The sequence below is a fragment of the Ixodes scapularis genome, unplaced genomic scaffold (genome assembly GCF_016920785.2).
Source record: "Ixodes scapularis isolate PalLabHiFi unplaced genomic scaffold, ASM1692078v2 PGA_scaffold8__174_contigs__length_109621045, whole genome shotgun sequence".
Taxonomy (NCBI): domain Eukaryota; kingdom Metazoa; phylum Arthropoda; class Arachnida; order Ixodida; family Ixodidae; genus Ixodes; species Ixodes scapularis.
The window spans coordinates 65,517,078-65,529,946 of record NW_024609883.1 but is presented as its reverse complement, the minus strand read 5'-3'; the positions used below and the strand labels follow the sequence as shown (position 1 = coordinate 65,529,946).

Sequence of the window (12,869 nt, the reverse complement as noted above, 5' to 3'; positions counted from 1 at the left end):
ACGTCGTCTCGTTGTAATGTCCGACGCGGCAAAATTAAAGACCACACCACCCAACTCGTTCTCAAAAGGAGTCGCTGTATTTGTCGTTCTCTCAATACAGCCGTGCATGTACAAGCTTTCGAGAGACGGAAGAAAGCAACGCTCGGTCCCCAGCGGGGACCTCGTACAAAAACCCAAAAGCGCTAACACTAATCGCAAACTTCGCCCGCGAAAAGCTCGTCAAGTTTCGACACCTCTTCATGCACCGTTCGGCCGCCAAATCCTTCGCCACCAAAAATGCAGTTCCTCTTTATTCGACGCTCCTCATGACGACGCGTCGCCAACTCCTCACCTCGCCAACTGCCAAGAAAAAAAAACAATGGTAAAAATTTTAATAAAACAAAGTAAAACCACGACGAAGGGCTCTGCTTCCTCCCGAAGTTCCGTCACTGCGTGCCCTCTGCAAGAGTTGCACCGCCCCTCGACGTGGCAGCGGCACCTAGGTGACGTGGCGCACTATCTTACACTCGCGGCGAGCGCCTTGCGCGGCACAGTCTTGCTCTTGCTGTCGTTGCACGCACTTTACACATAAATACTGACGACTGCATCACCAGAAACTTCGACCGTCTCAGAAGTCGTTGAGCGCAAAGAGTACCTGGTCTTCGTCGGAGTCGGAGTCGTCGTCGCCTTCGCTCACGTCGGAGATGCTGAATTCGTCTTCGTCGTTGTCGTCTTCGTTGCCGTGGTCGCTTTCCATGTCTGGTTTTCGAACGTAGAAATGAAAGAAAGGTGACACGTTAAATGTTGCCAAATAACCTCATTAAAGGTATCATGTCACTGCAATACAGACATATTAACTGAGGCTAGAGAGATGCCGTGAGCGGAGTGTCGTACCATGGCAGGCCACATGACCCTCTTGTGTCGGGCAACGACCTCTGTTGTGCCGGAACTTAGAGAAATTGTTCTTTCGGACGTTGAAAACAGTGCACACAAAAGCAACACTGCTCCTGTGTGTGCTCCTTCTTTCTGTGGTCGTCTTTTGTGTGCACCATCCACGCCGTCTGCTAACTAGCCCCAGCTTCAGTCTTAAGAGGTAGTTATTCAACTGGAGAACATGTGGAGCTTTGCCAACATCTCCGGTCAAATCTCCAAGTGGAACTCTCATACATGACTCATAGGTGAAGCTCTCATAACCAGAAAGAACTCTCGTGGAGTCCAGAAGTCAGACTGCCATAAGTAGAAGACTCTCAAATGTGAAGCTCAAAAATCAAACATCGTAAGTGGAACTACCTAACGTTGCCAGTGTTGTAAGCCAAACCATCATAAATAGGACACTCAGGTTATGACCCTCGTAACAGACTATCATAAATGAAACTCAAAATGTGTAACTATTAAGAGGGGGGGGGATCGGTAGCAGAGTGTTTTTTTTATCACAAATGGAACACTTGTAAGTTATAACTCTCGTAAGTGAAACCACCATAGGTGGAACTCAAATGAACTCGTGAATGAATCCCTCAAAAGGATATAAGCTGCATGCGACATGCCACAGCTGCGAAATAGCAAGCAAGGTCGCACCGTGTGGATCGGGCTTCAAGCTGGCATAAGGAGAACTTTGCAAAATGCCGGCTCTGGTTCACATGCATTCAAGGTGTCTTACTTCCTGTTTAGTGGAACTATCTTGCCTGGCCTCCAAGAGTTCGCCTTTTCACTACCCGATCCTTTTATGTGCTATCTTTCTACACAATGTTTGTAGAGCTGGTTCATGCCAGAAATCCTAAATGGTACACAAGAAAACGAGGCTCTCCCAGCTGCTACACCGCACTAACCTCTGTTTGAGACGCCCTGGGAAGTGAAAAGAACCATATCTCGAGTAAACATTCAAAACTGTATTCTATTTCCTTTGAAGGACTGCTCTAACGAGGACATTAGCGCAGCACACCTACTCCTGGCTCCACCAAATTTTGTCTTTTGGTGGCTAAACTTCCTTCCCATCTGGTTAGGATACTCCATTCATCCGCACACTTCAACACGGGGAAACGGAGCTGCATTGCTTTGAGATTGGTCACAGACCCAAGTTTGCGTCACGCAACGCGAAAAGTTGAAAGATACGACGCAGCAACCCACCATCGTCGTCGTCGTCGTCATCGCTCTCTTCTTCGCCAATGTTGTCGGACTCTTCGTCGTCAGCATCCTGCGTTACAACAACGGTTTGTGTCAAAAATAAAGCTTGCGCCTACGCACAAACGAGGCAACTGGACAAGCGAGGTTTTGAGCACATTATAAAAAAAAAATGCACACATGGACAACCCAATCCGATAGGCAAGGCCTCAAACACACCACATTAATCTATTCATTACTCTTATATGCATTGAAATGGGATTGCTAACGGGCGTCAGAATATCCGAAAACACGTTAGAAATTGGTTGGTTGGCAGGAACACGCTAAAATTAGGAAAAAAAAAAGTATCGCACCGACCGTATGGAACACAACAAAAGGTGGACTAAATGAATGTACTGATTCATTGTTCACAACGGGGTATGCGTTGCAACTTCGAACTCTGCCGCCGCAGCCGCAGCTTCCGCAAAACCGCAGCCCCTCCAACTAATCGCATGGTTGGACAGAGGAATGCACTAAAACAGCGTCGCATCGGGAAAAAAAAAGAAAAAAGGTTGGCATGTTGTTCCTCACAATTCACGCTTCTGAGCAAATTTCCTGCTTTCGTAACAACTATGCATCTTAATAACTATAGGAATCAAGCATTTAAAACCATTCAACCGAAACTTATTAAAAAAAAAAAAAAAGATACATGAAGTGTTTTTTTTCCCTCTCTCCGCAGGAGGAGTAAACGAAATTGTGATGAACATCAAGTTTTCCTAAAGGAGTGCAAAGCGGAGGCGGCTGCGGCGGCAACGGCAGTGGCGGCTTCGCGGGAGGACGCTTGAAAAGGAAGGCGCGGAAACAATCCGAGACGACCGCAATGCGGTCCCGCAGCAATGACAACAGCGTCAATAAAAAAAATTAAAAAATAAAAAGAAAGACGCCGTCGTTTGACGGTGATTGTGCGAGCAAACCCACCTCGTCGTCGTCCTCTTCCCTGTGTCGACCGACCTCGTACAGACGGCAGACGCTTTCGGAGTTGCTGGTCACCGTCGCGTCCCGGGCTCCCTGAGTCTGGACAACGCATTTTGCTACTTTGAACCAATAAAGTAAATGAATACCACAGTCGCCGATATCTTATGAAATGGAAGGCGTGGCTTCGCCGTGTTCGCGCTGCTTGCCTTTTAATTCGTCCTTCGATGTTCTTGTCGACAAACGGCACGATCTCATTGGCCGTGGAACTAAAACGAAGTGCTCGGGACTCGTCAAGCCCTACGTTTTATAAGTTGTCGGCGACTGCAGTGCCACAGATAAAGTTGGGAGGCAGAGAATGTTTATTTACGAACATTTCCGAGCTCGGGAGTCGTACTGCGTGCGATGAACTCGTCTTATTTATCTGCGGTTCTGCACCGGCTGCATTCACTGCACACTGCCGTATTTGATTTACAAGTGCAGCCTGCCCAAAAACGTAGCCGGGATTACTCTGCCCCAGTTTCCTGTACCAGTGCGGGTGGGTAAATCAAACAAGTCCCATGCGTCTCCCGGCTCTATTCGCGGGATTAAGATACATTTGAGTTTGTTCTGGTGGCAAGCGTACGGCGTCTTCGGCTTTACGCGAAGTATCGAGGCCAAGTTTGCATTTTTCTGACTCGTCGCAAAGGGCTGCCGTAGCTGCCCTTAAAGGGGCGGTGCAAAGATTTTATGATTAAAAGAATTTGCATCTCGTCATTTTTACATTGTTTATCGTGTCCCAGAGGACAGAGAAAACACTTCCTTCATTAAAAATGTCGCGATTCCGCTGCATAATCGCAAGGCAAAAGTCGAGCTGTTTTCCCCACCTGCAGCCCCAAGTGGCAGCCGAAGGAACTAAGGCGGAAAGATTACGTGACCTCGCTCGGCTTTAAGCTGCAGCATAGCGCCCGCTAATGTACGGAGAGAGAGGGAGGGGAAGCGTCCTCCGAGATAGCACACGGGAAGCTACACGGCACTCCGAATGACGTCACCGGGAGTGCGGCCAGGTGTGACCCTGAAGACTGGGAGCGAGTTGAGGGGTGCCCGAAATGCCAATCTTTATCTTTTTTTTACGCAACAACTAGGACACGCAGGCGAAATCGGTTTTCTGTTCTTTACTTGGGAAGTGTCAGGGGGCAACTTCTAGAAATCTTTGACCGAAGTCCGAAAATCATTGCACCACCCCTTTAAAGGGGTACTCTGGTGATTTCTTGAGCTAGCCCACCCTATGTTCTCGGAATAACCGGCCTTGAGCCTTTACGGTAGTACGCCATTTAGTGTAAAAAAATTTGGAATAGTTATTATGCAACTGGCAAGTGAAAATGATGCCAAAACCAAGATTCAAATATGCCCGCGCTTTTCGGTGCTAAGACATCGGGGGAAGGCGGAATTGCAGGTTGAGTGGACAGTCTGAAAATAGACTATGCCGAGCACTTGTTTCGCGCTGATGCGCAAGGTGCTAAAGTGAGCTTCCAAAGCAACCATTTGACAGCATGAAACTGCTTGTGATCATTTGGAAACAATTCTACAGTCCAAAGAGTGAACCTGTGCCTGCCGGTGGCATATTTTTTTCATTGTTGCCAGCTTTTAGTTTGAAAAACACTGTGAGGACCATCGTCAACTCAACAACTTCGCAAAAAAAAAAGTTTATTTTTGCCCAGTATTTGGGTTACTATTTCAGCGGTGTATGCTGGTGTGATTGAAAACGCCAGAGTGCCCCTTTAAGGGCAGCCATGGCAACTCATGATCCCCTCTGCTGGGTGGCACGATCTCCTACGTCAGTGGTTCTCAAATGGGGGTCCGCGAACCCTTCGGGGTCCGCGAAGGCATTCTAGGGGTCCGCAAAGCCCTGGTTCATCAGTCAAGCCCAGCAATAAAAGTTTTTTTTTCTAGGTCGAGAAGAAATGTTTCAGTTTTTTGCGGCGAGTTTCCTCGTGTGCATGTCAAAAAAGAAGGTCTACTTTACATAGCCCTTACTTAAATCCATTCATTCAATTATTATTATTATATTTAACCTATACCTTCCCCCTCACCCCAAACGGGATCCTCCATCATCTCCGCCTATCCACAAGGGGTCCGCGAAACATCGATGGTTGAGAACCACTGTCCTACGTGATTGGTGGTCTCACCACGAGCTGAGCGGTTGTTACGACTCTCGGTCACAGCAGAGTCGTATATGTAGAGAGTTTGGCCATTTATTGGGAAGTATAGGAGACAAATCGGGAGGTGCAATTGGCCGAAAGCGTGCTGGGCATGTTCCAGGGTGCCTTCACAAATTCGAATGTGGCCAACCAGAAGCCGGAAATAATGCGCTGGCGGTGGTCGCGAGAAACAAAATTAATAAGCGCGTCGGGGTAACTCTTGGTGACTGAAGATATGGTGCACGTGATGTTTCAATCACGGTCATTCAAAATCATAATGGAAGAGCGCGACTTACGGGACGATCGACATAATCCGTACGCCAGACGCCGAGGGCCGGGAATCTGCCATCCGAGCAGTCACACTCTGTTCGAGCAAAACAGAGTTCGAGCAGCTCACTCGTTTCCTACATCTTTCTGCATGATCATAATCGAAACATCACGTGCACCCTATTTTCAATCATGAAGAGTTACTACATTTAACTCTTACACGCTCGTTAATACCATATACCTATGATTAAAACTGTATCTCGCTATCACTGCTAGAGGATTTTTTTCGGCTTCTGGTTGGTCAAGCCTTCTTTTTGTGTCTGGTGGATACCCTGGCTCTGCCCGTGCCTCCCATTGACCAAACTCTCTCTATATAAGGCTCTGGAACACAGGGCTGGGTGACCCGACAAGATTGTGCGAAATGACAGTGTGCAATGCCGCCGCATCACGTAAATTCAAATGGTTACTTGATCACATGACCTACGGTGATTATGTGATCGTGTAACCTATAGTGATTATACGATGATGCGACTTCTACCATTGGGGTGACAACTTTTGCAGAGACACGAGCAAATAGCAACTGCATTAACAACGTCAATCGAAGCCGCTCTGCTAGCACAAGGGTAGGGTATCGGACTGCGAAACGAGAGCTCTGCAGTTTCGTACCCGCCAAGAGACGGAGTGGCTTTCATTCGGATGCCTGGCCTCGTTGTTGCGTTTCTGTAACATTTCGCGACGCTCTACGCTAAAAACCAGCCCTAAAACACGTCCTGCATTAAAACAAGCAGTAGAGAATTAGGTCTTCCAAAGTAAAAAGGCACAGAACGGATCCTTCCCACCACCCCGAGGGCACTTGGTTGCTCCGATTCAATCGACGCCGCAGACACTGACCTCTACGACGGCAAGGAAGTAGTCGGAGTCGTCCGCCTTGAGGTCGAAGATGTTCCGCTTGATGTCGATGGTGGCTGCAAAACACACGTGCAACGCACTGTCACACCTCGCATTGCTTCGGTAGCCCTTCTAGAATGCCATGCGGCAAAATCGCTACACCCACCCGCGTCGGACGATGCCCAAAGGGTCGTTTTCACTAAATGGCCTTTTCGCCAAAGGCTATCCCGCTAAAGGGCCGCCATCACACCACAGTGTCCGGAACGTTTCCCCGACCGGCGTGTTTACCGTCCAACACTGCCTGCGCATCGAAAGTGGACCCAAAGCTGGACGTTCCGACCTTGGCAGTCGGTCATAGAAGTTCTGTCAGAAAGTACGAGCAAAAGTCGAGGGACCACATTTGAGGACGCGATGAGCACGACGGTCGCAGACACGTTCCGGACGCCCCGACGACGAGAGGTGGGTCCTAGGGCCCACCTATAGAGGAGTAGTCGGAGGCATGGAAGGTGCGGAAGGAGGAGCTGAAGAGACGCGCCGAGTCCTCGTCGTCCTCGGTGAGCACGGCCCCGTACAGGACGTCCCCGGCCCCGTTGAAGGTCACCTGGCACTGGTCCAGGGTGGGCACCGTGTGGAGCAGCCGGAACGTCCGCAGGTCCCACACCTCAGAGTTGGAGATCACCTGCGCAGGGGGGACCTCGGTTTGGCGGGCGGTTTCCTTCGAGCCTCCGAAACGGGGCTTGGGACAGGCAGACTCGCGGGCACAACACTGAAAGCTAGATGTAGAATGCGTCGTTTGCTCGCGTCGACCCATTTTCGTCCATTGCGGTTTTGCCTGTTAGGCTACCGGGGTAATTTGTCAGGGCAAGAAATATGAACGCACATTCGGCGTCAGCTGGCTCTGTGCACAGTATCGAGGTAAGTTATCAATCGGTTTCTTTTTCGCGTATTGCGGAAGTTAGAGTGATTATTCTGGCTACACTGTGTCTATGCTGGTCGTGCAAACTTCGTTGTAAAGATAACTTCATAGGTCGTCCATTGGCTGCTGCTCTTCGGGACGAGCTGTGGAGTCACGGTAAAGTTCTGTCGATATAGTTTGCCCTATGCTCGTCAAAACTGTAAAGTTTGCTTTGACGTCAGAATGTCGTCACGATAAGCTTCGACAGTTTGGGAACTCCAAGTTTGGACAGTTATCAGCAAAGACGAAGAACCGAAAGAGAAAAAGCGACCCCACAGTGAAAAAGAAAAAAATAAGACCCTATGCTAGCGTGATCAAGAATGTGTTTTTCGTAACGTGTTTCTCTCCGCTGCGTCTTCATATTTTCGCGCTGTGTAAAGACGGCGGAACTGTACTGCGTGCTCCTACCATGTCGGCAATACAATTGCACGTTCCGCAAGCACCGCGACGCCTCTGAGCTTTACGAAGACAGGTTCGTCGGAGACCACCGTTTAATGAAAGAAGCGGCGAGATGGCTATGGTGATAAGCTCCGTCCCGATCTTCAACTTGACCGAAAAATGTTACGTGTAGTAATGACTGTCGAGCAGAGGGTGTAGACTCCATTGCTGCCCGGACCAACACTCGATTTGCAAACATGTAAGCAATGAGCATGTCGAGCTGTCGACCCGAGCAGCGATCACCTTGCTTTTTACGCTTTGCCACAGGAGTTGAAGCGCGGTTGCCAGCGTCCGCCATCGTCATAAGAGGAAAACAATGGAGCAAGAACAGCACGAACCTCGAACGCCATTCCAGCGTTGCAAATAAACACCAACTATGTATTTACTATAAAATGGTATATGTTAAGTTATTTATTCGGAATATGAAGTTTTCTTAATTTCATGTGTATCTTTGTTTTGTTTCCTTCCCGAAAAAATAGCGCCACAGTTGACGCTGCACATGCTCCCCAGATTTCCCTCTGGGGGCTTCCTTGCTCCTCAAAATCTATGAAGTTTCAAGTTAAGAAGTTCTGGGAACTGTGATGCACTGTGAAGATGCCTCCCAATGAAGTTGGGTGCTCGTGAAGTTATGGCTCCTCCCCTATGGCCACGTCACGATGAACTTAGTTTATAGGTTTGATTAGCATAGATGCAGACCGTCTTTAAAAGTCAGTCTGCCCACCCCAGCCAGCCAAACCAAACACTCTAATGGTGGCCTTGCGCGGCTTTTCCGCACCAGGAAAAGCGAGGGTCTTCCAAAGTGTAGAGAAGAAAGCGGGGAATTGATTTCAAGAAGTTGGTCCTTGCACTTCACCTTCGACTCACAAAGTCGAAGGTGCTCGAAGTTAGGCGATTTCGTTTTCCTATCACCACCATTTGTGCAAAAATATTGGAGCTTTTAAGACTGTCCCTACATTGCTCAGACTCTTGAAAAGGGTCTATTCCTTTAATGCACGAATAGATATATAGCAGCTCAAATATCACTTTTTTTTAAGCTGCTCCGATAGCTCAAGACCACAAAGCGAGGGTTCATTGGTTCAACTCCTGCAAAGAGATAAAGTGATTTTTGGAAATAAATCTGGCCGTGTTATGTTTTTTGTTACAGCCTTTCACGACGTTTGAGACGTAACAACCAGCTCTAAAACGTCTTCTGCGTTAAATATCTGCCTCGTACAGAATTCAATCCCAACATTTCTACGAGACTAAAGGTGCGCTCTATCAACCGTTCTAACCATAAACTAGCCGTCAGTCTGGAGAAAAGTCTGATTACCCGCAATCACCCAAATGCGGATTCAAAAGGGTTCAGGTCAGAATATTTTGCTACTATGGCGTGTCTTTTGTACCTCTGACAGCGCTAAGAGGAAGGGCCAACAGACAGTCATTGTTAGGCTTTTAGCCAAAACATTCGTCAAACTTTCTTTTAAAAAGAAGAAAACAAAAAACATCTGCCAACACTGGGTGAAGTCGGGGTTCACCTGACCGCCAACTAACCCAAAACACAGATTTTAAAAGGCTATGTCCACACAGAGTACCAAAGGGGCTTACTTGGGCTCCGCTTTTCAGAAACCTATAAATGTCCGGAAAGGAAAACGAAACCAACCAAGGGAGGCTCAGATGCCCCGCAAAGGACTAACAACTTATTTAAAACATGGAGGGGAACCTTTTGTTGTGCAGTCTAAACGTAAGCTGTCAAATTGCGAACACCACTGCCTAGACTCGAACCCGCAAACAGTTGATGAACCGTGGGCCGGAACTCTGTCTCAAAAGTCCCTCAATTCAAGGTGTCTGGGGATACCAAAAAGAGAATGTTCCCTAGAACTCTCAAATTGTGGGGAAACCAGATTCCTTAAATTCTAGGGAACACGATTTTCACTTCTCCCTAAATTCTATAAAAAATTCCTTTTAGACCCCTCGAATTAGGATGTTTCCTAGAACTTCAAAACAGTCAAAACCAAATTCCCTAATGCCTCAAGATCCTAGGGAACACGCCTTCCCAGGTCCCTAAATTCTGGAGAACATTCCCTTTTTAGGATTCCCAGACACCCGGAATTCGGAAAAAACGTCCTTCTCTGGGACTTTCGAGGAATACGCTTTTTCGGAATGTGGGAGAGGGACGCGCACCTCGAGGCCATTCGGGTGGAAGACCCCATTGACGTGAGGGTTGAACTTGTCGAACTTGTGGAGTGGGGCGGCCGTCCGTACGTCCCAGAGCACCCCATCCGAGAGCACCAGGTCGTCGGTGGGGTCGAAGGTGGCCCGGTTGCGGGTGTAGTGGTTGGACAGGTCGGCGTCCCGCAGGGTGGACAGCAGGGCCCCCGTGGCCGTGTCGTAAACGTGGGCTGTCTCGTACTTGGTGCCCAGCACCCGGTCCAGGGACTGCTTGCTGAACTCCACGTAGTAGTCCTCGTCAAACGAAAGCCTGCGGCGGGAGTCACTGGCGCCTGCTGTCGGACTCTTCCCGTCTCTGTGCCCTCCCACCACACTGACCCAGACCGACTGGCTTTCTTTGTCTGGAATTGGCTAGCTTTTGTACGGGTCTGCGACACTGTACTAAAGGCCGCCCGTAGTCCGTTTTACCTTACGATGAACTGCAGCGAATGCTACGAGCCATTCCAGCAATGTAAATTTGTATAACATGACCCCACACCCCTCTCAAAGGTTATGTGGCGTTCACACGGGACGAATTTGGATGGCTCATAGTGTCACCCGCAGTCTGTCGTAAAGTCAAACGGGGTACAGTCTCCGACACGGAAACTAAACCCAGCCACACTACGTTTCACCCTACTACGTACCACGACGGACGCTACCAGCCGCCGGAGTTTAAGCTTAGCTCGGAGTGTGTCACGTGACCTTACAGTTTGCGGTGCGTGAAGCGCCGGATTGGGAAATGTGGCTCATAACATCCACCATGGTACGCAGCGAGATGAATCAGAGTATAGTCCTCATCACTGAATCAAAGCCTAGCTAGTCTGCTACACGAAACGAAAGCCAAGCTAGTCTGTCAAAATCCATCTAGCCAAAACCTTCCTAGTCAAACTCCACCTATATATTTATTAATTTGATAACTACCGTAATTACCCGATTCTAACGCGCACCTTTTTTCCGGAAAAATAGGCCAAAAAATCGCATGCGCGTTAGAATCAGATACGAAACCGAAACTGTCAAAACAGCGGAAATTTCGTTCCACCCATTGCCATTGCCATCTCAAGATGACGCCGAAGCTTTTTGCCATCTTTCCTTCGTGCTTTTAGCACCCATTTTGTTCCTTCTGCGTTCACGCAAGTCGTCCCACTTGCGCGCTTACTTGCGCGCAATGGCAGCAGCGGCAACGAAGGTCCACCACTTCGTGTGCTGTACAACGAGTGGCTGACGAGCGGCTCCCACTCGTTCACGACAAGCGGTCTGCTGAAGCGTGCGCCTCTCGAGACGCTCGCGGGATGGGCGCGCGAGGCGTGGCCACGATCCCTTCGGCCTTGGTTGAACGCTCGTTTAAGAAATGTGGCATAGCGAACGCGCTTGACGGCACCGAGGATGACTTGTTGTGGTCAGCGGAGAGCGACAAAGCTCTCGGAGAGCGACGAGGAGGGAGATGAGTGACTACTTCGGTAAATAAATCGCCTGTTTCTCTCGCATTCGTTGTTCTTGATCATGAAGTTCCGTGCGCGTTACAATCGGAGGTGAAAGTTTTTCTGGTTTGTTGGCCTGGAAAAACGGGTGCGCGTTAAAATCGGCGGCGCGTTAGAATCGGGTAATTACAGTACATTGTACACTGGGCATTATGGTGGAAGGGGCATAATCACATAACCTACCAAATACAACGCAAGAAAGCAAATAAGAAACACAACACAAGACAAATGGCAAACTCATGAGCACACAATTTCATTGAACTAAGAGTAAACAGAAGGATACTCAATTCATTGCCTAGCGTCCCCGTGGTGCTTAGAATGCAGATCCAAACAGTGCGTCTGCTCCGTCTCCTATTTCTGGCCAGTGACGTCACAAATGTGTAATACTGCAGCGCACCATGATCCTTGCAGTGGCACAGCACTGTAATGGAAGCATAGCAAGGTACGGCAGAACAGGCATCTGCCGTACCTTGCTATGTGGCTGGCCGGTCGGCCGAGATGTCACGATGCAAATGAAGTCGGCATCTGCTCGTCTTCTTCGCTAGCACGCCGATTACAAACGACCACCGGCCGGATCACGACGACTCATAAAATTACCGGACGACTTCTTTCGACATTTTGTTGGCCGCTAGAGAGAATTCTGATGCATACATATACGATACTAAACGCACTGGTCGGAGGTGCACTCCAAGCACCCCAGTCAAGCCTAACTAAAATGCCAAACTCCCGAAAAAAAAACTTCAGACTTAGCGCTGCCAAAGGCTCGAGCTAACCCGAATGAAACGCGATCTAACCAGAGTAAGCCTGGAAGCCCCACATGCACACACCGGCTCTCGCGTAACGCGTTGCAGGATGTGCCCTCAACTCACTTCATGTCGAAGACGTCCACAAAGCTCCACAGGGAAGACAGGGGCCTCCTCCAGGCAGACGACGTGAGCAAGAATTTTCCATCCTAAATGAAAGCCGGGCAACTTAGTGCAACTCATAACAGAGACATCAGCATCATTCACTGGTAGACTAGTATCCTCGGAGCAACTCTAGCGACAAAAAATTTGCCCCAAAGCTTCAAAAGCCACGAAATTCTCGAGCTCGTGCTCCAAGACGGCGCTTTTCAAACATTACAACAATGCAATCCACCAAAAATGTAAGATATTGTGTCACGACCCCCCACCCTGCCAGCATTTCGAGATGCCACAAGCTACTTGATTTCGGTGCACACAAAATTGATGCGGAAACTTTATTTGACAGTTGATAACAGACAGATTGAATCAGTTGGGCTAAAAAAACATTGCAAAAGAAAGAAAAAAGAAGAAAACATGCTGACAGGGATGCTCGTTTCTAATGGCTAGAGCAGGGGTGGCCAGGCTCACCCGGCCTAAGAGCCGCAAACAAAACCACAAAACTTCCAAGAGCCGCGGGGGGAAAGGG

At 48.8% G+C, this 12,869-nt stretch overlaps 2 protein-coding genes across 5 annotated transcripts in view; one reads left to right on the top strand and one right to left on the bottom strand.

Annotated features, from left to right (window-relative positions):
* LOC8033564 (serine/threonine-protein kinase MARK2) overlaps positions 1-3,049 on the top strand; it is a 42,824-nt gene extending 39,775 nt beyond the window's left edge. The window contains exon 7 of the mRNA XM_040209623.3: positions 2,816-3,049. Coding sequence (XP_040065557.1) covers positions 2,816-2,856 — 41 coding nt within the window. The 3' untranslated portion in view covers positions 2,857-3,049. The remainder of the gene's footprint in view (positions 1-2,815) is intronic.
* LOC115329991 (DDB1- and CUL4-associated factor 1) overlaps positions 56-12,869 on the bottom strand; it is a 69,367-nt gene continuing 56,553 nt past the window's right edge. Inside the window, exons 27-34 of one of the 4 annotated variants that reach the window (XM_042286873.1) lie at positions 12,311-12,393; positions 9,937-10,234; positions 6,861-7,062; positions 6,387-6,460; positions 3,055-3,150; positions 2,104-2,170; positions 635-738; positions 56-339 (exon numbers count right to left, since the gene is read on the bottom strand). In XM_042286873.1, coding sequence (XP_042142807.1) covers positions 328-339; positions 635-738; positions 2,104-2,170; positions 3,055-3,150; positions 6,387-6,460; positions 6,861-7,062; positions 9,937-10,234; positions 12,311-12,393 — 936 coding nt within the window. In that variant the 3' untranslated portion in view covers positions 56-327. Of the gene's footprint in view, positions 739-2,103; positions 2,171-3,054; positions 3,151-6,386; positions 6,461-6,860; positions 7,063-9,936; positions 10,250-12,310; positions 12,394-12,869 lie in introns of all 4 variants that reach the window. The other 3 variants (XM_042286872.1, XM_029991705.3, XM_042286871.1) reach the window with 3 other exon arrangements.